The following is a 25,742-nucleotide window of genomic DNA, read 5'->3' on the forward strand; positions in this document are numbered from 1 at the left end:
AACACTCCCCTTCAGAGAACCTTGGCCGGAGTCCATGACACCAAATGAGAGGAGAGATCCGTAGGTGGCAGAGAAGTGGAGATGTGCTAACTCATTAATTATGATGTTTTAATGAATTTAATTAATCGAAATAGGTTCTATGGTTCATTGTTCTTAGCGAAGTATAGGTTGATTTTCGTAAAATAGAAGCGCACTCTTGATCACGTAATCTTAGGCAGTCCATGTATAGTGTGCTTTAATTAGAATAAGAACGCTAATATGAACCAAAAGAAACACATTCATATAATAATGTGCTTTTTCATTACACAAGTTGCACCGTCTCAGTGCACTTGTTACAACCAAACCATCCATAGATTCCATGCAATCAGATTCAGAAGTACTACTTATGTTTTCTGACAGTGATATAAGGAGTAGAACCTAAGTTCGGTGCTACTTGGGGTGTCGTACAATCACCACCTTGGACTGAGAAGCAGGAAGTTGGAGTGAGTGGCAGTTGGTTTTCCAGTGATTTCAATGGGAGAGGACTTAATGGGAAAAGCTGACTTGGGCTTTGCATTCCCTTCAGTGGTCTCAGGCAAGCCAGGTACCCATTTGATTGATTGTCGCATAGGGGCAGCTTTGTTGCCTGAGTTGCTGCTTCCTTCTCCTTCGCTACTGAAGCTCCACTCGGGTCCTGCCATGAAGTATCCACAGATGGTTAGATGGAGTTTTTCGTGTTTCTTAATCGCAGAGGCTAAAGAGTTCTATGTTTGAGCATTCTATCAGAAACAGAAAATATACTAAAGAATTCCAATTTCTTAGAAACCAGAAAAGCTGCAACCTAGCATGCTGCACTGTAGCCTAGCATGTTGAAACATGGTTTGAGACTAACAGAAGGACTTACCCCAAGCATGAGAAAAGTGAATGCTTGATTGTCTGCCCCGAGATAGATTTCAATCAACTTTCGCAGGTCAGCAAGGGTTGCGTCTTTTACAACCTTCAGTGTTGTAATAAACTTCCCCGGATTTTCTTTTGAGCCCTCCCATTTCACATACACTTCAGTTGTATCCGAATCAATGCCCTCATTTGAAGGGTCGCAGTTTTCTTTGGAAGCCAATGCTCTCTCATCACACACTCGGCTTTTGTTTATCTCTGGTTCCACCAATTTTTGCTCATTTTCTGATTTAACTGATGCAACAGTAGGTGCTTGACTTGGGATATGCTGAGATAGCTCTCTGTAGTTTCCACAGAGTGTAAATATGTTGCGGATTCTGACAAGCCTATCATCCGGTTTTCCATTGCTATCTTCTTCCTCTGGATTTCTGCTTTGCCGATGCACAGTTGGTGTATCTTGATATTCCTGAGGTAAAGATGTCAGGTAGCCCACATTATAATTACTCCTGAAGCTAGATCCATCAACCACACACACTCTCTTTTCCTCTATAACTTCTTTCTCAACCTCTTCAGCCTCTGCATTTTCATTAGCTCCTTCCTCTTCTTCCATTTCTTCTTCCTCAAAAACAGTGCTCAGGCATACCCTGTCAGCATATTTTGGTTCAAAAGAATCAATGTGTGCAGCATTTACAATATTGCTGTCAGATTGAGAAGCAACCCCAGGTACCACTCCTACATATTTGATCTCCCGAGCAAACGGTTCTTGATCATCCATGTCTAAATCCATTGACTTTACCATTCCTCCTGCATCATCACTGGCATAGATTCCTAACAACCTTTTGGCAAACTGCGTTCCATCAGGCTCCTTTGACCCGCTCTCCTTACCATTTCCATCACTTGAGCGGCACAGTTCAAGCTCAATTTCCTCCAGCCGCTTTCTCAGCATCTCAACTTCCTGCTGCTGTTGCAAAATCCTTTCTTCCATTCTCCTTCTCTCTAGTTCAACAAACTCATTAGCCATTCTCTGGCATTCAGCCAATTTCTTTTCCAACTCATATTTCAGAGTCTGGGCCACTTCATTCACCTTCAAGTTGATTTCTTCCTCCTTTGCCCCAGATCTCTTCCCTTCTGTAAGCTCAAGTTTAGATCTCAAAGCAGCAACCTCCTCTTCTTTCTTCATTAGCTCCTTGTGTGCTTCATTCCGCTCTTTCTCTTTGAGCTTATTCTCCCTTTGCAGTTTAAGGATAAATTCATCCATGGCAGCAATCCTTGATCCTAAAATAACTGCAGATGCATCTTCAGTCCCAGTTTTGTCCTTGAGTGGCGTATGAGGGCCGCGGACAATACATTTTGCTTTTGCACCATATTCAAGGGTGGAGATTGTCTTGTGTATCTCCTTTGGGTCCGGACTTGCACACAGGACCATTAAAATTTTTGTCTTGTCGTCCTCAAAAGAATCCTGGACAAAAGGAACAGAAGAACCATCATCCACATACTCTTACACAGTTAAAGGGCACCATATAAACCTAGTAACTGGCATTAGTGTGACTAAAAGTAACCTGTAGAAGCATGGTCAGTTTGCTGTCCCTGAAGGGCACATGAGAATCGCCATTGGCAATGGATTCAACTACCCTTTTCAAAGCTATGTTTCCTTGGTTGATCTTTGCAGTCTGCAAATTCAATGTAAGCATAACTCAGCAATCGTTATGATGCCAATGAAAGTGTTGCATACAATACAAGCATAAATTAAGCACGACCACGGAGAAATTACCTGCATTTTTGCCTCGAACCCAATTTGGCCTGCTTGCTCGATATTTTCAGATCCAGCCATGTCCACAAGCATCAAGCGGCCTCCCACTGTTGGCACATCAAGGATTATCTGTACAGAAATTGGAAAAAAAGTTATATCCAACTAGTGGAAAACAAGATTTGGTTTATTATTATATAATTGAAAGTTTGAGGGAATTCTACCATGCAATGGCTTCGAGAACTTCTATCATTGCAAAGGGTGCTCTTAACAATCCTTCTCTTTTCCACTTTCTGAATCTCTTTTGAAATTTTCCCAGCTTCATTTCCAGAAATGTAGGTTGCATTCTTTGCCTTCTTTCCCATCACTTCAAGCCTAACCTGCAGATCCAAGTAATAGTACAGAAAACCAAAGCAAAACTATGTACAGTGAGCCAACAGAACCAAACCAATTTATCCTTATAAATTACAGTGAGCAAACCAATTCAGAGTACGTTATAATTAGTTTTCTTGAATTGAAGTGAACACAACCAACTTAATCAAATTTACAGTGAGCAAACACAACCAAATCTAAAAATTCAAACTTGCATAAAACCCATTTCCAAATCCAAACTTAGAGTTCTAAACAAAAATTAAATGTGACAGAAAACTCATAAATCATCAAGAACTAAATAAGAAAAGGAAGAGAGACCCAGTTAGTCTAATCACCTTAGAATTGAAGGTATTCCCCCTAAGTTTAACCAACAACCAACCAAATCCAAATATCGAAATTTGCACAGAAAACCCATTTTCCAAATCCGAATTTACAGTTCTAAACACAGAATTTTTTTACAGAAAAACCATAGATCGTCAAGAATTCAACAAGGAAAAGAGAGACCCAGTTAATATTATCACCTTAGAATTGGAGCCATTGCTCTTTGGCCATCCAAACCCGAATCCTCCGCCGCCATTGCTCGACAACAAATCATAAATCTCCTCATTGTAAATCTCCAAAACAGTGACCTGCACAAACGACCCAACCGCCGTACCACCATCGTCTTCTCCGTCCCCAAGAATATCTTTCAGCGACCTGTAAACAATCCCAGGCTGCTTGCAACACCCGAACATGGTGTGGCTCTTCCCTGAACCAGTGGGTCCGTACATCATGATCGTACATTTTTCCCCCAATTTCACGCTGTCAATCCTGGACTGGACAAATTTTCTGTAAAACGTCCCAAGTCGTCTTCTTCAGACAAAGAAACCCCATCGAGCGTGAAATCCCGGTATCCAAAATCAGCCCGGACCCGAATACTCTGCCTCTGAGGATTGATCTGGAGAACCGATGCGGGTTGTTCTTTTCGATCTGGGTGGTCTCGGATTCGGGCTAGGACTTCGACCGGGTGCTCCGCCGGCGGGTCTTTTACTGCTGAGTTAGGGGTCGGAGATGGGTGGGCTTTCGGAAACTGGAGGCGGTGCTTGGACAGCGGAGTCTTGAACTGGGTTGTATGGCAGTGGTTTAATTTGGAAGAAGACGGCGTCGGAGCCATTTTGGGGTTCAAGAATCCAAGATTTGATCTGAGTTGCAGAGACGATGAGGGTTAGAGAGAGAGAGAGAGAGAGAGAGAGAGAGAGAGAGAGAGAGAGAGAGAGCTGGAATGGAAGAGTCTTGGAAAGGAATTAAACGAAGTCAAAAGGATTGTAATTTGAAAATGAGGGGCTTTCAGAATTGCATTCGAACTTTAAAAATGTAGCCGTTGTGATTTGTAACGTCTAGTTTATTTTCCTTTTGTTTTGTTTTTTTTTTTTTTTTTTTTTTAATTTCATCTGCTTTTCAAATTGACTTGGTGGGTCAAGTAATTTCAACGTTCCTTTTAACAATGATTTTTCATTAGAAGATGCATATCTTTTGTCTCAAGGCTACTATCTAAAAAGTGAGTGACAACATAATACAAAATTTTGTTATGGTAAAAGGAAAATGTGAAATTACTAAGCAAATTCACTGTATTGATTTCTAAGGTATAAAGGGTTCAAAGAACCCCGCAATTGTATTAAGCATGAAAAGTAGAGGTGATAAATTAGCTCATTTAGTCGTTAATGAGTATCTATTAATATTCATTTAGTTTGATTTCATCTTACACATCATCACCATTATCAATCTCACTCCTATATCATGGTGATATCAAATTAAACGAGTTTTAACGAGTGCCCATTAACAACCCAATGAATTGATTTGCCACCACTTATGAAAAGTAATTGATGGTATGGTAAACCATAGCCAAATTAATGGCCCGAAAAATACTTTCTTAACTGCTAGATGTAAATTTTTGTCACTTAATATAACGGTTAAGGTTAATGATATTTTTCTTTATTGTTAGTGAGATGTTTTAGCTTGAATTCCCTTTCTAATAAATGTAAGGGAATTTTTTGAAATGTCAACTTATACATAATTTTCAATTTTTCCTATAAACTAAAATTTCAAATGAATTGTATATATATTTTCCAATCTTTTTTTCTTTTTACCATCTCACACAAACTCTAGTAAACTTTCATCCAAAATAACTCATGTGCCCTGCACATTGCTTTTTGTTCGGGGTTGTTTCAGATTTTTTAATTAATTTAGATAATTTGTCCTCTTTGGCAACCAGTGTAAAAGATCAGATAGGATAAATAATACAAACCAGAGTGTTTGGTTCAGTTATGTACTAAATAGGACCCATATTATTCAATTGGACCCACATGTTTTATACTGTATCTGAAAGCCTGCTAATTTACACTCCCAAAACCTGTGTATTATATTAGTCAGGTCTATAAACATGCTCCGTCTTTCTCTCTCGGTCCCGCTCTCGCATCGTTCTGCAAGGCTTACTCCCGTTGCCGTCATCAATTCCAAGTTTTCTTCCTCCTCTTCTTCTCCTTCTCCTCGTCCTTCTTCTCCTCCTCTCTTTATCCTTTGTTCCGCCCTTATTCTCTGTAGGTGTTGGGTTTCCTTCTTTTTTTCTTACAATTTTCTTAGTATCTTTCTAGTTGTAGTTTGTTTTTTTTTTTTTTTTCTTTCTTTCATATTATTAGAACTTTGACAAATACACCTGTATGGAAAGCCGGAATAGTCTAAATAATTAAAATAAATGAATGAAAGAGAAAGAGGTGTCCAACTACAAGTCTACAACCGGATATTTAACATGTTAGATGTTACAATACGAGTTCCTGCCGAATTCATACAGATAAAACTAGCTTTAGGATTTCAATCTTTCTTATTATTCTTCTTCTCCATCTTGGAGGTAATATAACCACATCCTTCGTAGTACAAGTAATAGTTAATAACTCCTAACCAAATTAGGAAATACAATAATAATAATTATATTCTGCTACTACAAAATTATCTATAACTGGCGGTCCAAAAATTGACAAAAAACATATATTACTGTCGGATTTTAAGCAAAATCAAACAGAAAATGGATGCAGTGACATATATAATAAACGACAGAATTTTCAGTGTCAGGAAATGAATTTTCTGACAGAAAATATTCTAAAACCGACAGAAATTGTGTCGGATATAACTGACAGAAAATATATTAATAATAAATAAATAAGAGCATTTCTATCGGATAAAACCGACAAAAAATACTAAAAATGACAGAACTTGTGTCGGATATAACCGACAAAGAATTTATTAATAAGAATAAATAAAAGCATTATTGTCAGATAAAACCGACAAAAAATATATTAATAATAAAAAAATATATAAACCACTTTCTACATTTTCCATATCCTTCCATATTCACTGCATTCACTGCACTTTCTGCATTTTCAACCTATTTCTGCATTGTTGGATATAAACCACCTTCTACATTTTCAACCTGTTTGACAACATGTTTCAAATCCTTCCATATTCACTGCATTCACTGCACTTTGTGCATTTTCCATTTTCACTGCATTTTCCACATTCAACCTGTTTCAAATCCTTCCTCTCTGATGACAACATGTTTGACAGGGGAAGAATTTGTATGGACTATTTATCTTAAACAACATCCATTATTGTTTGCTTCTTACAGTTATCTTAAATAAATGTGCTTGAACTCATGTCTAGCACACACATATACCTTGAGTAGCAATTTTCCTCCACTTCCTCCTATACTTCGTGACCTCGCTGGCCGTATTTGAGGTGTCTCGAGCAGCATCAGCACCATAATGTTGTGCTAACCGTTTTGAGCGACCACATCCGCTCATAGCACCACCACCAACAGAATCCAACCCACTGAAACAAACAACACAAAATTATTCAAGTTTTCCAACAACATCTAACTACTAACAAATTTTAGCAAGTTTAAATTCGTACCCACAGTTCCCCATATGAGAGACACAGAGAGAGAGAGAGAGAGAGAGAGATTGAGGGAGAGAGAGGGGGAGAGAGAGAAAGAGCAAGAGCAAGAGTGTTACCTTCTGAACTTTGGTTGCAAGTGTTGAACTGGAAGTAAATAAGGAGAGAAGAAGGAGAAGGAAATAAGGAGAGGAGAAAAGGGGGAAGGGAGAAGGCATCGGTGCAAGGAAGAGATGAAGGGGTTTTATTCTGGAAAATTTCATTACTATCGGTTAAAACTGATAGAAACCGACAGAAACATTTTCATTACTGGCGATTTTAACCGATAGCAACAAAAAAAAGGCGTTCCACCCCCCCCCCCCCAATTTTAATTCCCGCCCCAAAAAAAATATTGTTATGATTTTAAAAAATAAAATACTAATTGTTTGGTTAATAAATAAATAAATAATATGTATTTAAATAGAATACATTTTTAAAAATTAAATAAACAATTGTTTGGTTTAATAGATAATAACTCATGTAAAATATGCAATAAAGAAACAAAAAGATAATTGTACAATGAAAATGTCATCACACAAACTAAATATTGTCTAATCAATACTTGAAAAACATAAATAAAAATTTAGCACAAATTACTTTTCCCACTTAAAAATTTAGGCAAATTTAATGCAGATATGCATTCTACAAAATTAGTTTCAATGATCGAACCATTAAACTTGTTTGTAGATACTACAAAATCGCATACGTAAAAAATCGTAAAAAACAAACATTCAAAGATTACATAATAGAACAAAAGTTATTTTAGCTCCAATTTAATAGTTATTTTAGCTCCAATTTTAATAATTTTTTACAGCTACACACATCGATCCTATAAGAATGTAATGTGTAGATTTGATCTTCAATTTAAAATATTTACACTAGTGGATACCACAAATCTTATTTTATACTTAATGGAAGTATAACATTAACTCTTAAGTGTTTATTTAATCTATTGTTTTGATGTGATACACATTCTACGAAACTTTTTTCAATGATCTAACAGTCAAACTTATTTGTACACACTCCGAGATGGCATTCATAAAAAATCACAAAAAACAAACATTCAGAAATTAGGTAATAAAACAAAAGTTTTCAACGGTTATAAATGAAAAATCACAATTTAATGGTTATTTTAGCTCAAATTTTGATGATTTTTTACAGCTACACTCCTCGACCCTATAAGAATGCATTGAATGAATTCAATCTTCAATTTAAAATATTTACACTAGTGGATACCACAAGTCTTACTTTATACTTGATGGAAGTATGATATTAACTCTAAGTATTTGTTTAATCTACCGTTTTGACGCTATATGCATTCTACGAAACTTTTTTCAATGCTCCAACCGTAAAACTTATTTGTACATAGTCCGAGATTGCATACGTAAAAATTTTTAAAAACAAACATTCAGAGATTACGTAACGGAACAAAAGTTGTTGATGGTTATAAACGAAAAATCACAATTTAAAGGTTATTTTAGTTCCGATTTTAATAATTTTTTACAGCTACACTCCTCGACCCTATAAGAATGCAATGAATAAATTTGATCTTTAATTAAAAATATTTACACTAGTGGATACCACAAATCTTACTTTATACTTGATAGAAGTATAATATTAACTCTAAGTGTTTGTTTAATCTACCGTTTTGACGCGATATGCATTCTACAAAAAAAATTCAATGATCCAACCGTAAAACTTATTTGTACACACTCCGAGATTGCATACAGAAAAAATTGTAAAAAACAAACATTCAGAGATTATGTAACGGAACAAAAGTTTTCGACGGTTATAAATGAAAAATCACAATTTAACGGTTATTTTGAGTTCCAATTTTAATGATTTTTTACAGATACACTCCTTGACATTATAAAAATGCAATGAATAAATTTGATCTTCAATTTAAAATATTTACACTAGTGGATACCACAAATCTTACTTCATACTTAATGGAAGTATAACATTAACTCTTCAGTGTTTATTTAATCTACTGTTTTGACCCGATACACATACTACGAAACTTTTTTCAATGATCTAACTGTTAAACTTGTTTGTGCACACTCCGAGATCGCATACGTAAAAAATCACGAAAAACAAACATTCAAAGATTAGGTAACAAAACAAAAGTTTTTTACGGTTATAAACGAAAAATCACAATTTAACGGTTATTTTAGCTCCGATTTTGATGATTTTTTATAGCTACACTCCTCGACCCTATAAGAATGCAATGAATGAATTCGATCTTCAATTTAAAATATTTACACTAGTGAATGAATCTTATTTTATACTTAATGGAAGTATAACATTAACTCTTAAGTGTTTGTTAAATCTATCAATTTGATAGGATATGCATTCTACGAAACTAGTTTCAATGATCTAACCGTCAGATATGTTTGTATATACTCTAAGATAGCATGTGTAAAAAATCGCAAAAAAAAAAAAAAAAAAAAAAAAAAACATTAAGAGATTATTCTGGCGATCATCCAAAATTTTGCCTTGTTCATGTCGGTTATATTTGACAAGGCCATGAGTGAAACAAAAAAAAATTAAAACATGTGTTTATTTATTTATTTTTAATCAATATAACATTTTAAAATAATAAAATCAGACATGATAGAGTACACCACATGTTCATGTGTGTTTATGTGTCAGACAATGTGCTTTGTGACGCATTGAAAAAATTGTTTGAATTTCTTTGTATCTTGTTGCTTGCCTGTGAGGGAGCATAATCCTTATTACAAAAATGATAGAACTTCAAATTGTAGTCTGTTGTTATTATTCTCTCAGAAAATTTATGGCTCGTGGGAATTGGGTTCATTAGACTTTAGGGTCATGAGTGAAAAAAAAAAATTATTTAAAATATGTGTTTATTTATTTATTTTTAATCAATATAACATATTAAAATAATAAATTTTCATTTATGTCAGTTATAACCACTAGAATACTAAAATAATAACCGCCAAAAAGTAAAATAATAAAATAGTCAATTTAGGTCGGTTATAACCATCACCATTAACTTAAAAATCGATAGAATCTTCAAAAATATTTTAAAAAAAATTCAAAATTACTGTCGGTTATAACCGACATGATTTTTATGATATCCTCCATTAAATATCCATCAGGACTTTATGTCGGATATAACCAACATAATTTTCTAATATCCCCCACTAATTAAATGATGTGTCGGATATATTTTATCAGACAGAATGGTTCTAATATCCGCCACCATCATTCGCCACCTAAAGCTAATATTGTAGTAGTGTTCCTAACCAAATTAGGACTCACGCCAACACTCCCCTCAAGTTGGTGCATAGATATTGCATAAGCCCAACTTGTCGAGTGAGTCTTGAAGCCTTCTAGCAGAAACTGCATAAAGTTAGAATATCTGCCAACTGTTCTTCTATCTTCACGAACGGAATGTCAACTAACTTAACATCTAGCTTTTCTTTTATGAAATGTCTGTCTACCTCAACATGCTTTGTCCTATCATGTTGTACTGGATTGTTAGCAATCTCCCGTGCTGCTTGATTATCACAGTACAGCAGCATAGACCCTTTTGGTTTGAACCCTATCTTAGTGAGTAAAATCTGAAGCCATAAGAGCTCACAAATACCATGGGCCATTCCTCTGTACTCAGCCTCGGTCGAAGACCTTGCCACCACATTTTTCTTCTTACTTCTCCAAGTCGCAAGATTACCAGCTACAAACGTAAAGTATCTTGACGTAGACTGCTAATTAGTAATATTTCTAGCCCAATCTGTATCAGTATACCATTTCACCTCCATGTGTCCATGCTTTCTGTACGTTAACCCTTTTCTAGGAGCTCATTTCAAATAATTGAGAATTCGCATTACCGCCGCCATGTGTGATCTCACCAAGTGCATGCATAAACTGACTTGCCACACTTACCGCATAGGCAATATCAAGTCATGTAAGTGACAAGTAAATCAATCTTCCAACTAACCTTTGATATCTTTCTTTATTTGTCGAGACTTAATCCTGATATATCGCGAGATGATGATTCCACACAATCGGTGTATCCACAGGTTTACACGCTAGCATACCAGTTTTTTATAACAAGTGTAACACATACTTACGTTGTGATAAGTATATGCCTTCTCAAGACCTAGCAACTTCAATTCCCAAGAAGTATTTGAGTCCTCCTAGATGTTTCATCTCGAATTCAGAGGACAAGTACCCCTGTAGCCATTCAATTTCCTTTGTATCATCCCCTGCGACAATCATATCATCCACTTATATAATGAGTAAGGTCACTCTACCATGTTTTCGCTTGATGAATAAAGTATGATATGAGTTCCCTTGTCGATATCCATACTTCTTCATAGCCTGAGTGAATCGCCCAAACCAAGCTCTCAGCGACTGTTTTAACCTATATAATGTCTTCTGAAGTCTGCATACTTTTCCACTGGAATTCTTAATGCCATATCCTGGTGGAAAATCCATATACACCTCTTCCTCTAAATCCCCATGTAAAATGCATTATTCACATCAAATTGTCTCAGTGGCCAATCAAGGTTAGCAGCAAGAGATAACAGAACTCTGATTGTATTCATCTTTGCAATAGGAGCAAATGTTTCTTAATAATCAACACCAAAGGTTTGTGTATACCCTTTGGCTACCAATCTCGCCTTGTATCTATCTATTGTCCCATCCGCCTTACGTTTAATGGTAAATACCCATTTGCATCCCACGGATTTCTTTCCTTTGGGAAGTGTAACCACACTCTATGTTTTATTCTTCTGTAACGCCTCCATTTCAATTTGCATTGTCCCTGTCCACTTCAAATCACTCAAGGCTTCTTCCACTTTAGTAGGTATTTTAATTGTTTCCATTTGTTGGACTAATGCACAATATTTGGGCGAGAGTCGATGAGTAAAGACATAGTTAACAATTGAATACCACACTTTCCCTTCTGGAGAGTACCTGTTTGGTGGTTTTCCTCGATTCTGTCTAGGAGGTAACTCATAAAGTGGTTTAACAATTTCTAAATGAGTACTTACATTAAAAAGAATATATGTAGGATCATTGATGGGAACTTGAGGAGGTTGAAAGGGGTTGTTAAACGTAAAAGAGTCGGCACCAGCTATCACTTCCTTTTGCCACGTGAAAGTAGTTGGTCGTGCTCCCAGCCCACTTAGGCTTGCATTTTCTGGCCTTGTTGTATCGACCTGATTGCCCAGCCCAATTGGGTTTTTGTTTTCTTCCATGCTGCCACTTGTAGCATTTTCACGCCTAGATGAGCCCTCAACAACATCATCATTATGCCTGCTACTTGGGCTATTTTTTTTTCTTCCTTGCTGCCATCTGTAGTTTTCTCATGCCCAAATGGGCTTATTAGCACTGCCATGTGCAGCAGCATACTTATCATGCCATATGGACTTTTGAAGCTAGCTTGTTTATGCCCACTTAGGCCACTTGGGCTTTCAATCGTGTTACCTATTATATCAAAGACAACAGGGCTTACATTCACTTCCAGTCATCTCTCCTTGAAGATTAAGGCCAGGGGGAAAAAGTTCATCTTCAAATAAGGTCACATCTATGGTGACTTATACATGTTTAGTAAGACGATGATAACATCTATACCCCTTCTGTTGAGGACTAAGGCCAATAAAAACACATCCACCGCACATGGATCAAGCTTGCTTCTTTGATTTTCGTGAAGATATACATACACCACACAACCAAAAACCCTGGGTTTGAGATAAAGAGTATAAGGGAGCAAAACATGATTAGCAAGCATGACCAAAGGAGTTCTAAAAGAGAGAACACGCAATGGCATTCGGTTTATGAGATAAATAGCATAGGTGACTGTATCAGCCCAATATGTCTTAGGTGCACAGCTACCAATAAGAAGAGCACAGGTAATCTTCGTTCGGCAACTCCATTTTGCTATGGGGTTTGAGGACATGTAGTTTCATGAAGAATGCCTTTTTCAGTAAAAATTTAGGAAAGATCTTGATTAAGGTACTTACCACCATTATTGATTGAAGCACTTTAATAGGGGGTGAATATTGAGTGTTGACCATGTGATAAAACTTTTTGAAGATGCCACCCACATCACTTTTAGTTTTCATGAGGTACAACCAAGTCATTCTAGTGCAGTCATCAACAAACGTTACAAACCAACACACACTATGCTGAGTAGTAATCAGAGATGGCCCCCATATATCATAATGAATTAACTCAAATTGGATTGTAAAGCCTAGCTTTACACTTGCATCCCCATGTATGGAAATGTGAAAAACTAGGTTTCTTCCCTGTCCAAGCTTCTAAATGTGTAATGTTGACAGCTTTGGTTAGCACTCTATTGAGTATATAATTGGCTGTCTTAATGGCTTCACCCCATAGAAATTCTGGAAGATGTGTATATGAAAACATGCTCCTTACCATGTCTTTAAGAGTTCTATTTCTTCTCTCGGCTACTCCATTCTATGATGGTGTACCTGGTGTAGTATATTGAGCCATTATTCCCTCTTGCTGCAAATACAATGCAAATGGTCCCTTGAGTTGCCCTTGTTCTGTGTACCTCCCAAAGAATTCACCTCCACGATCGGATCTCACTATTCTGATTTGCTTATTAAATTGTTTTTCAACCTCAACTTTGAAGATTTTAAAACAATTTAAAGTTTGAGAATTTTCAGAAATCAAATACAAGTAAGTATATCTTGAAAAATCATCTATAAAGAGAAGGAAGTAAGAGTGTCCACATATTGTTTTTGTTGGAAATGGACCACGCGCATCTGTGTGAATGATCTCTAAGAGATCATTTCTTCTTTTAGCTTTATTCTTGTTAGTTAAATTAGTGGTCTTGCCCTTAAAGCAATCTATGCAATCCAAGAAGTCATCAAGGTTGACATTTGACAGAATACCATCATTTTTAAGTCTCAACATTCTGTCATTGAAGATATGCCCCAATCTTCGATGCCAAAGCATGGAAGATGTATCATTAGTGAGCATTCTCTTTGGTGCAAAATGCACTATGTTGAAACAATCATGATAATATGAACATTCAATTTGCCAAAGGTCACCATTTGGGAAAGCATAGCCAATAGCACTGTCAAACTGGTTCTTAAGATAAAACTTTATTTGATTGGCATCTCCAATATAAGAGAAACCATTTTTAACAAACTGACTTACAGGAAATAAATTCCTTCTAAGTGAAGGTACATAATGTACATTGTTCAAGTTAAAACATAACCAGATGACAGTTTCAACATGACAGTACCAACTGCTTCAACCAATACTTTATTTCCATTCCCAACATAAACATTATATGACTCTCTACTTTTCTCCTTCTAGCTTTGAAATCCCTGCAAAGAATTTGTTATATAGATGGAACATCCAATGTCAAACCACCAAGAGTTTTGAGGTACAAAAACCATGCTTGATTCCACAGTTACAAAAACATAAAAAACAGTCATACCTTTCCTAATTAGCCATGCCTTAAAGGCTGGGCAATTCTTCGTTAAATGTTTAGTGGATTGACAGTGATAACACTTTTTAAAATGAGGATCTTTTGAACTTGTAAACCAAGTGAGGTAGAGGCTCCACTAGTTTTGAGAGACACACTAGAACCTTTGAACTGTTTCTTGGGACCTATTGTAGCATTTAGTGTGGTTCGAGCTCCAGAAGGTTTGTTGCCCTTTTAATTATCATTTTTGTTCCCCACAATCATTTTCCCTTTGCCTTTGCTAGTATTGACAAGATTAGCCAGTTCCACTCTGTCTGTTTTTAACTTCTTTGACCTCTCTTCCTCTTGACAATAGATGGCAATGAGTTCATTGATGCTTCATGTCTCCTTTTAAGTGTTATAGTTGACCTTGATCTGGCCATACTCTCCAGACAAAAAATACAAGGCCATATGCACCAGAAATTGATCAGTGATACCAATCTCTATTGCATTCAGTTTGTTGGAAATATTCACCATCTTCAACAAATGCTCACGTACACTACTTGACCTATCATGTTTGCTGTTAATGGGGGTAAAAAGTGATGCACCCACTTTAGCCTTGTCATACCACTTAAACTTCTCCTCAATCCTAGCCATATAGTCCTTGGCTAAGTCACAACTGGATATGCCATCTCTGATGTGTTCTTTCATTGCATTTTGCATAATGAGAAAAGACATCTGATTGACTCTTTCCCATTTGGCAAAGTGTTCCCTTCTTGGGCAGTGCTTCCAACAAATAATGTTGTTGGTTTAGGAGTCTTGAAAGCAATGTTAAACTCGAGAATTCCCAAATTCATTTCAATCTGTTGCTTCGAAGTGTTGAAGTTGTTACCATTCAACTTTTCAATGTTAACATGGTTAAGCATATTAAACCCTACATCATGAGACATTTGGTTTGAAAATTCATAAGTGTTGTAAACAAGAACTAGTCTTAATCAGTCTTGTCACACTTAAACTATGAAACTAGTTACACCTTTGGGCAAGAAACTATCCATAAAGTATATGAATTTCAACTTCATTGCATAGCCAAGTATAAAGGACATAATCTTATGCAATACTACACCTTTAGGCAAGAAGGATCACATAAGTACTTGAATTCATCACTCATTATACGTCAATTCATAACAATCCAGCAAACAAATTTCTTTGGAAATTTCTTAACTTGTTAATATTATGAACTGCTTTTGAAGTACCCTTTATGAATGCATGTAACCTTTATACTTGTTCGAACACTTTGGTGCAAGAATTAAGTGTATTACATGATATCAGTACTCAAAATTCAACACATACATTTGTGAGACTGGTGTATCATTCTCTGCAATGCCCGTAGTGCAGACTTGAATAGCAGCGGAAAGTTCATCATCATCATATATTTATATAAACATACACATATATATATAACAAATTTAGGTTTAAATGGATCGGCTCTGATACCACATGTAGGTCCTTTTAGAGATCAAAACTATCAAACCTTACCAACGAATTTATACTATGCTAGGGCATTAAATAAACATGCATAAACCCTAATAATTTACAGAAAAGGTTCTCATTCCGCTTAATCGGCAGAGCACAGTTATATCATCGCTTGAGCAGCATAGCATAGTTATAGAATCCACCGCTTGAGTGGCAGAACTCAGTTATATCATTGCTTGAGCGGCAGAAGCACTAACCTGAATTTGCAGCCATGTTTTGCAGTGGATGAATCGGTTCTTAGGGCAATGGTTAGTCTTCTCTTCTCTTGTAATCACGTTAGAGTTCTCAGGTTTTCAATGGGACAAACCAAACTATATGGAACAAAGATAGATTACCAAGAAGAGGGACCAAGCATTTCTATATATGCATTGCAACTGCTTTCTCCCATTAAGTGAGCAGTTGCAATCAGTTATCAAAGGAACTCTAACTGCATCATTTAAATTCAAATTTGTTCCTTATATTTCCCTCCAAATGGTTGTGATCCGGTTACAACCCTAATTAAGTCTTACTTTATACATAGCTCATATTACTTGTGTTATTGCATGACTTAGTGTTTGATCTTGCTCACCAAGTAAACCTTACAACACTCTCTATGTTATTGGATTGTGAAATTCTAGAAAAAGCCTCATGTTGAATATGTGACAAAAAGTTTATGTTTCTTAATACATACAATTGCAAAAATAATAAAATCAACTTCTTTTTACTTCTTACATACCCCTCTAAATTTTGGCAGTCAGATTGAATGAATTGAAAAAAAATCAAGCTATAAATTAACAAATTGTATGTGAGAAGGACAAATGGGTGTGTATATACCATCACCAAACGTGTTGCGTGAGTGCTAACAAAAGGATTGGCTTGGTAGTGTAGCGTTACAAAGTTTTAACACTTGAAAACGATGTGTGTATAGGTGAGAAAAATAAAAATTTGGTTGACCAGGAACCGGAAGTAAAATAACCCTAAAATTCTCTACCTATTATTCGCATATAGCTTTCCCAGCCAATAATACCAAATTAGTCGAACTAGCAACCCCAAAATTTCCAAATGGGTTTCGCATTAAACAAGCATCTTACTGCATTGTCATCACCTGCCACACGGGCCACAAATTAATCATAAGCAGAAAAACAACAATACAACACTCCCAAAATTTGACATCAGGCCACAAATTAATCATACGCAGAAAAACAACAATACAACAATCCTAAAATTTGACATGAAGATGTATATCATATATAAAAGTTAGGATAAACTAAAACTCTTCATATACAAAAGTTAGGATAAACTAAAACTCATCATATACAAAAGTCAAGATAAACTAAAACAACTCATCAACGAAAGGATTAAGGTAAACTACAACGCGTCGACGCTTATCAACAAGAACAGTTATATATACGTCTTCTCTAATTAATTCACTTGGTAGCTAGGCACGCGCACACAGTGATTCGCAAAATCTAAGTTACGCTGCTCTGAACAGAAATATGGATGACTCTACCAAATTGACAATTTTTACGGCTTTCCTTTTCGCTGTAATTCATGGAGTTCCTGGGCTAGCAATGCTACAGCGCCTCAACAAATACATGTTACTCAACAATGTTAGTGACAGTTTAGAAAAGTCGAGGTTTTGGAGGTACCTAGTTTGCTCTTATATTGTTGTTAATATTGTCCTCATGTATTTGTGGATTTATACATATCCCTAAACCCTATCTATCTATATAGGAGCCCCCTAGCTATTAGGGGAATTTTGCTTCACTGTTTATACTTTTCTGTTTAGTAGAGCAATAGTGTTAGTAGGTTAGATTGTTAGATGTTAGGGGAGAAGAGAAATTGCTAGGAATCAAAGCAGTACTAGTGCATTGGCATGATTGCTTCACTGTTTATATTGATAACCAACAAATAGCAGGCCCGGGGCGAAATAAAACTTAGGCTGTTGCCTCACCTAATGGCAGTAAACTCTCCCACCACTGGCCACCATACCCGGTCCTCCCTTGTGTTATTATATATACCTTTCCTTCTGTCTCTACTCTCTCCCTTTAGGTGTCTAAATCTGTTTAATTTGCCCAATCTCCATTTGGGGTGGCTGCCTCCTGCTCTTGTGCAAATCTTGGTGTCTTTGGCAGCGGGGTTATCGTTATTTACAGTTGAAAGAAGCACTCTAGAACACGTCCTTAAAAGAAGCTTTCTCTTCTCTGCAACTTGTTGGAGCAGTTATGTTTTTATTTAAATATTTAAATATATTTATATTTTGTTTTACTACCAATGTTAAATACATAACGTTTTACTTTATTACCATTATTAAAATTCAATTGATTTTGGCTTAAGGAGTTATGCAATCAAACCGTTTCGTTCGTATTTCCAGTTTGAATTTGAATTACGTTTTGATTGTCCCGTTGTGATTTTTATCTTTTGTCTGTTTTGGTTTCCTACATCATTGCACCACTAATAACTCCTTTGATTGCAGGCCGGTTTACACCCCCGTAAACTTCCTTGATTTCTTACGGTTTCACACCCTCCAACGTCTATTTCTTTTTATATATATATATATATATATTAGTCGGGCGAATGGTAGAAATAAGAGATGAAAGAAAAAAAAGTTTTACATATATTGATTTAAAAAGTAACATATCGGAAAGGTGTAAGTTCGAAGGTTCTTCCAGTGTGCAAGGAAGAATTTTATCAGAAGAAGGTTTTTTGGGCTGTTTTATCCTGGAGACAACGTGGTGTTTGTGAACTGCTTGCACACTTTGGACAGATCCGCGAAATGTCTTAAAGAGAGCGACTTAATCCACGACTCATCCCAAGAATCATTCACCACTCAAGGCTTCTACATTTTTCGGGTAACTTCGGTCCTTTCTATTTCAATTTACAACACAACTCCTTGTAATTAGTAGTAGAAAGAATTTCGGTATTTGATTCGCCATATGCAACAATCTAATGGCACCCACGATTTTCCACATCTTCTACGAGGTTGCGATATCTCCAGTCTTTTAACACTCGTATCATATTTGTACTCTCCATGAATGAAAAGGAGTCACCTGCTTTGGAACCATGCAACCAATCCAACCAAAACAAGGCAAGCCGCATCCAAAGATGATAAGTGACTTGCATGTACGTAGGTACGTACGAATTTAGTCCTATCTAACTTTTCCTTTATTAATTTGCTAGTTAGATTAACCTCTTTGTTTTTTCTTTTGTTATTGTTCTTTTGCTAGTTAGATGTGTGCTCAAGTTTCGATTATGAATTTTGATAATTTGAAGTTTTTTTTATCAGAATTCACTCATTTTAATTTTAAGCGCTTCAGTAGTATTGTTTTCAACAAAAGGGGAAAATGTTGCTGCTAGGTGATTTGAATAAGTTCATATACTGAAGAACTTTATATGATTATTTTTTGAAAGCAAGCATTTTTATGATGGCAGAAAAATTCTCTCAAAAACTTAAGACTTCTCTATTACTATAGCAATTGATTGATTTTGTGCAATTTAATCAAGTTTTGATTCTAATTCAGGTCATAATTTATTAATAAGTGATATTATTTAGAAATACAAAACTAACATATTAGCTGACAATCTCTAATGCATATGGGTTTTATCTGCCATGATTGAGCTCATATATATTGAAAAGTGACTGCATCAGTAAATTTGTTAGTCCTGTGTGTTTAAATACTACTATTGTTTTTTTTCCTTAAAATCATAATGTTGTCTTGAGTGGATTTGCTTCATATATAGTCCGCATTGCGATTTCTTTTGATGTTGCAACTGGGTTCATTGACCAAAGGTCAAATGAAATCATTTGATTGACAATCGAAGCTAAATGTTAAAATTCTTAATATGATCAAAGATTTCCGATTCCTTATGTACGAAAATTCCTCAATAAATTTGATTAATGCCACCAGTTTTATGCTGTAATTCATGTGAAAAGTCGAACTCGAACCTTGCCTAACAACACTGTTTAACGGGGTAAACAATGCGTCGATCAAGAAGCACGATCATCTAAATTTGGATAGGCAATTTAAAAAAAGTGTATACTTGCTATGTTTTTCAAAATATTTCAAGACAAAAAATCAAAACCTGTCCCATGTTTGTCAGTTTACTTGAGCTTTTGAAGTTCCTATGTCAAATTACCATGTCAAAACAAGAGTCTCGTTCTCATAGACTCGTCCAAGAAAAATGAGGTTATCCAAAGCTCGATCTTAAAGTACAACAAAAAAAGTTAAATGACCACCTTCAATTGGATTAAGATCGAACTGTGGGTAGTGGCAGATCAAAGAAATATTCTTCCGTGCGGTGAGGTGTTACTAGTAAACGTTCATGTGGACTTTTGCTCTACTTATTATCAGCATCTGGCAGTGCCCGGGGGTGTGACCAGATGAAGGTTTTTAACCGAAGAGATAAATCATGCTACGAGTTAGTTAAGTTGATGCAGTGAAAAAAAATAATAAAATCAAACATTTGGTGTGACTGCTAAGAAAAGGATTGGCTTGATAAAGTAGCGCTACAAAGTTTTAACACTTGAAAACGACGTGTGTATAGGGCATGGGAAAAATAAAAATAGGTCTGAGATATGGAAAAACTGATCTTATGTATGTGTTACCGATCTTGATGAGTATGGTTTTTCTTGCCGTCGATTTGTATGAAATGTAGTTTATGTCTCATTATTTGAATGTGCAATGCATATCTAGTGCAAAGAAGATTTACGATATCACCTGCTCAGTACTACGGTCTGGTGATATTCTTCTTCACTTGGAAGTGAAAGGTCTTAGGTTCGAATCTTGTGGATGACAAATTCGATACCAAATTAGATTGTTCATTGTATGGTTTTGCCAAACTCCCCTCCTATGTCAAAATATCGATGTACTAAAACAAAATAAAAAGATTCACGATATCAATTGAAAATTTACAAGTATTCAACGTTGTTTTGTAACAACGCGTCCCCAAATATTACTGTTTTTACAATTTTAATACGTGAATTTACAAAAATGCCCTCCAAGGCTAAAATGTTGACTTTTGTTGACCAGTCTTATCATGTCACGTAAGGCTCTTTTCCTTGGCGTATCCTGGTAGTACTCATCGTTATGAAAGCATGGACGCAAGCAGAATCGAATTAAAAGCTAAGACGAAGATTTTACGAAATTTGAAATGTAAGGGCATTTTGGTAATTTTACAAGTAGAGATATTTTCCATTGTGGACCACCATCGGGCTGACACATGGCAACCTCCCCCATTTCTAGGGTGTTCTTCCCGATTCTCTCTCTCTTTTTCCCTCTCTTTCTCCTTATCTCTCCCAGGGACACACTCTCTCACCCTCAGCTCCCTTTCATCCCCTCTAAGCTCTCTCTCTCACTCACCTTCACGCTCCGAGTTTTACGAATGATTTTTATGGCATGCTAGAGTTTTCGTAAAACCTACTATGTAGTACTATTACTATATATGTGTTTTCAAAACAGGAGAGTTAGTATGTTCAGAAAGAAATGATTTTCTTATTATTAGTATTATTATTATAAACTTCGGTAGACTCTCTCTTTTGGTTTTGCGTCTTCTCAGGAGTTAGAATCGAGACATACAATCACGGCATCAGAGCACTTCCACATAGGTATCTTCGAGCCTCTCGATGTAGGACCCACTTCCTTGGTAATCCCATTTATTTCATAGTGATTCTTTCACATTATTCTTGATTAGTTGTATGCTCTGAACACGGTTTTACATGAGTGTATCTCTTTCTAATCACATATTTTGTTCGTATGCATGTTTTAAATGGCTTCGTCACCCTCGGGTATCGGCCAGCACGTGCCTATCTTGGTATTTGGGGATATCGGGATTGGGCCGTGTCATGTTTCTTGTTGAACACCAGAACTTCCATCCATCCGTTCATGCATACAACAATTGGAAGTAATAATGTATGATCAAACGACACCAAAAAGACGCGAGGATAAACCGATGGAGATACATTGGAAATAGAAATAAAAACTACCAAGACACTATGAAATCACAAATACCCTCAGCTCGTCTCTATCTCCTCTGGTGATGCGGGTATCTGCGTCAAGGTAGGTAACGTCAAATTCACCACTTCCTCGGTTAGACGGAGGTCTTAGTCCTTCTGGTAACTGAGGTAACTCTAATGGAGGAAGTTGCGATAAGGTTCCAGTAGTCTTTACAGTAGTTTTCTCGAATACAATTTTAACCCTGGCAGATCCTGTTACCATTATGGGTGGAAACTGTATTAGAAAGATTATTCATTGGTTTATGCCATGGCATGCGTACGTTGCTACGTAAACCAAAATACAGTAAATAACAGAATTCGGAAGTACCTATGAGCTCAAATTTGTGGGCCAAAGTGGCAGTTGCGTCAACGGGAGGCAGGGGCCATGGAACACCTAGTTCAAGCTCCACTATGTTATCAAAGTCTTTGCTGAAGATGTCAATCCGTTGAAATACCTATTTGCATAACATATATTACATTCAGAGCAGCAAAATTATCAATGAATATTCAATACATGGAATAATTTTGGTATTATGTAAGACCATGACAAGGACTAAACAACAATAGGGTCAGACAGAAGATCTTTAACGATGAATGCCTAGCAAGGTAGGTTGTTTATCTGAGTTGATTTGCATCGTACCACAGTTAATTTAAGTTCCAAATAGGTCTAGTATGTCTTCACACAGCAGATCTTAGACGTTCTCCCTTCCAACTGTTCAGAACTTCATATGCATGTGTGCGATCACACATGCATATGTTTATATGTGCACGAGCACACGTATTGTCTGGTTATATATTGACATATGGTGCTGCTATTTGAAATCCTAGGCCCAAGTTTAGATGGAACAAAATATGTTTCAAAGGAACTATTCCAAAGTTTTGCTTCGTAAATTGGTTAGCTATAACAGACATTTAACTATCAAAGAAAGACGTTCAAAGGGATTCCCCTGGAAATTTTCTGTGCATTTATACTATATGGTCTGTGTATGGTTTTTGGCTTTCTTTACTGCACTGTTTCTTCCTTACCAAAGAAAAAGTTTTCATACCTGTTTTGGCACTGTGAACAGGATATGGGAAGGAGAGAAATGGAAAAGGATCCACACTAATAAAGAGCACAAATGATCAACTTCCTAAAGCAATGGTGGAAGAAATTAGAAATTTGAGCTAACGATGAGATCTGGAATGACTTGCAGACTCAATGGTTAAAAAAGTAAAAGACTTTGTGGGCATCGGGGCATGTGAGTTTCTAAGGAGGCTCAGGTAAAGTCACTGGACATTAATATTTCAATTAGTGTTCATAGTTAGCAAACATGCAAATGGATGAAAGAGTGTCACCAGCGTCCAGGAATATAGTAGATGAGTACCTGGCCTAAAGTAATCGGGAGTAGCCTTCCAGTGGGAGGTCCAGGACGGCTCCCACCTAGAGTACGAGAAGAAAATGCACTGCTATATATCAGTTTCCATCTCCCCTGCAGTTTATCAAGATCAGCTGAGAGATCCACTGGACCTCCAGCAGCTTCAATCTCCTTGGCAGCAGCATCTGCCTTTTGTAGATCCTCTCGCAATGCTGCAAGGCCTCTATTTAACCCAGAAACAGCACTCTGCACCATATTAACACACACATTGAAAAAACTTTATGACTATATATAAAGCAGGATAAACAGTTGAATACACATAAATAAAGACCATGACTACCGCAAGCCCACGTGCACATTGCTATCATAAGCGACAACAATCAAAACATGAGTTTAACAATGTAGATTTGATATGAAAAAGAGGTAGACTGAGGGCCGTGATTTGATTAAGATACACTGACAGAAAATACTGATGAATCTGTAAATCAAGAACCTTTTTGCGAAATCAACTTTATAAGAAGAGTTTAAAAACAGAACCTAGAAACTAAGGTGACTTAAAGAGGCTTATTCAAGAGCTTCAGTTGAACCCTATGCCAGTCGCATTAGCCTTCGTATCCTCATTCCAGCATATTTACCTCACAAACGTTCAACATAAACACGACTATCGGCTTTCTCTGATCATAAAATCAATATTTGACCATAAAATATAAAAGCAAGAAGACATTATCAGAAACCACAAGCCCGAAAAAAACAACGATGCACATAACATTAGTGTGATAGAAGTAATTTAACATGAGATCCATTAAAAATTTTACGAACCCCATTCTTCGTTGAACAGCATGCTGCAGAGAATTTGTATACCAGTTACATTTACACAGTAGTCTAATGCTTCCACCAACTACTTGATTTGCAGCGAGAAAAATGTCCAAGACGTCAAATTTTGTAAGGTTTTGATAGCATGCAAGGTCCTTCCATATAAAAACAATCTAATTTGCCCCATTCACTCCTAACCTCAACTGTACCAAGTTTAAATTCCAAAAGTATAATTAAACAACTGATAACAAAATAGGAGCATTCAAAAAATCCAAATTTTAAATAGTTTAAATCAGTACGAAAATACCCAATAAACCCCAATGCAAAATCAAGCAACTTTAATTATATTTAGCAAAATGAGAGCAAATTAAGCTTAATTCAGAAATGGGCAATTCGCAATTTCAACGACGTACCAATAGCTTGAGCTTCAAAGACGCTAAGAGTTCAGGGTTGGGCGCGGGTTTACTTCCGGAAGACGGCGGAGGTGGCGGCGGCGGCTCGACAAAAGAGACCTCGTCCGCAGCTGCTCTCAGAGCAAAGCTTTTGGTGTGACGGGGATTTGCCGAACCAAAACGGAGGCGTTTTGGGGAGAGTGGTTTGCTTAGAAGAACATAGTTTGCAGAAGAAGTAGAAGGCGAAGAATGTAGAGAGTGAGGGAGAGAGCTCGTAGAAGCCATGGCCATGGCTAGAAAGCAAAGGTCTTGGCTTTTTTGGGAGTTACATGTTTGTCGGTTGTGGGACAATTGGACTTTTTTATTTGGTTGTCAGGACGCGACTACATTGGTGGTTACCGGTGGCCCTACCATTGGAAATTTTAACGCTTCAAAATCATTTTATTTTATTTTGGTTGGATTTATTTAAAATTGACTTTTTAGTTAAAATTATCTTTGAGATTTGACCTCTTATTTTGGTTCATGAGATTTGATTTCTCACTTTGTACCAAAATGATAGAGAACCATAGTTTGGATTTTTGCGTTTTTTTTATTCTTAATTTTTGGAACAAACGATATTATCTATACTAGAACGAGGAATGTAGGCTGAGCCTTATAATAGGCAGCTAATAATGTGGTTCAAATTCACCTTTGATGAAAATCGAATATAAGGCATTTCACTTACAAGTGAAGAAGAACACCACTAGACAATAGTACTAAATGACATTTGTATTAAGCTTTTTAGTTAAGCTCTTGGGTGCACTCATTAGATGAATGGGTGCATATGGAGCCATCTATATGGGTGTGGGTGGACTGATCAGAAGAAGAAGAAGGCGATTGCATTGGTGGTTACAAGTTCGTTAGTGTAAGTGCGCGAGTGTTTGTAAATGTCCAAATTTGGGTCCTACGATTACAAATTTTAACGGTCCAAATTCATTTTACTTTATTTGGTTAGGTTTATTTAAAATCAGCTTTTTAGCTAACATGGTCCATAAGATTTGCATAATTCCTCACCTTGATCCCTAAGATTTAAAATCGATAGAATTGGTCCCTGAGTTTGTCAACCATCAATCATTTTGGTCATTCTCTGAAATATCTCTATTAAATAAGGATAAAATGACAAAAATACTCTCAAATTTTGTCAAATCATTTTGCCCTAGTGTTTATTAAATTGAGGGTATTTTTGTCATTTTGATCTTTACTTAACATAATTTTTCAACAAAGGACCAAAATGATTGATGGTGAACAATCTCAAAGACAACTTCTATTGATT

The 25,742-nt window shown here is 36.4% G+C and overlaps 2 protein-coding genes across 2 annotated transcripts; both read right to left on the reverse strand.

Annotated features, from left to right (window-relative positions):
- Positions 1-259: 259 nt before the first annotated feature.
- LOC103965652 (kinesin-like protein KIN-10A) lies at positions 260-4,251 on the reverse strand. Its single transcript, XM_009378722.3, is given in 7 exon segments — positions 260-673; positions 884-2,332; positions 2,433-2,543; positions 2,645-2,752; positions 2,845-3,000; positions 3,514-3,833; positions 3,836-4,251. Coding segments are annotated over 7 exon segments (2,748 nt in total). The 5' UTR covers positions 4,146-4,251; the 3' UTR covers positions 260-379.
- Positions 4,252-21,708: 17,457 nt separating this feature from the next.
- On the reverse strand, positions 21,709-24,789 carry LOC103965647 (plastid-lipid-associated protein 6, chloroplastic). The gene is made up of 5 exons (XM_048574539.1): positions 24,452-24,789; positions 23,235-23,471; positions 22,199-22,325; positions 21,862-22,083; positions 21,709-21,754 (listed from the first exon to the last, which is right to left on the reverse strand). Exons 1-4 carry the CDS (start codon positions 24,719-24,721, stop codon positions 21,869-21,871), a joined length of 849 nt encoding a protein of 282 aa, XP_048430496.1. The 5' UTR covers positions 24,722-24,789; the 3' UTR covers positions 21,709-21,754; positions 21,862-21,868.
- Positions 24,790-25,742: the final 953 nt, after the last annotated feature.

The sequence above is a fragment of a genome, unplaced genomic scaffold, assembly GCF_019419815.1.
Source record: "Pyrus x bretschneideri cultivar Hongxiangsu unplaced genomic scaffold, Pyrus_bretschneideri_v1 Contig73, whole genome shotgun sequence".
Taxonomy (NCBI): Eukaryota; Viridiplantae; Streptophyta; class Magnoliopsida; order Rosales; family Rosaceae; genus Pyrus; species Pyrus x bretschneideri.

Bases quoted from the DNA above. Each gene is read 5' to 3' on its own strand.
- LOC103965647 (XM_048574539.1), bottom strand. From the start codon at position 24,721: ATGGCCATGGCTTCTACGAGCTCTCTCCCTCACTCTCTACATTCTTCG. The intron at 22,326-23,234 runs GTACTCATCTAC...TTATGCAAATAG, and splicing joins TCCCGATTACTTTAGGCCAG to GTATTTCAACGGATTGACAT. The intron at 22,084-22,198 runs GTACTTCCGAAT...TAATGGTAACAG, and splicing joins CCACAAATTTGAGCTCATAG to GATCTGCCAGGGTTAAAATT.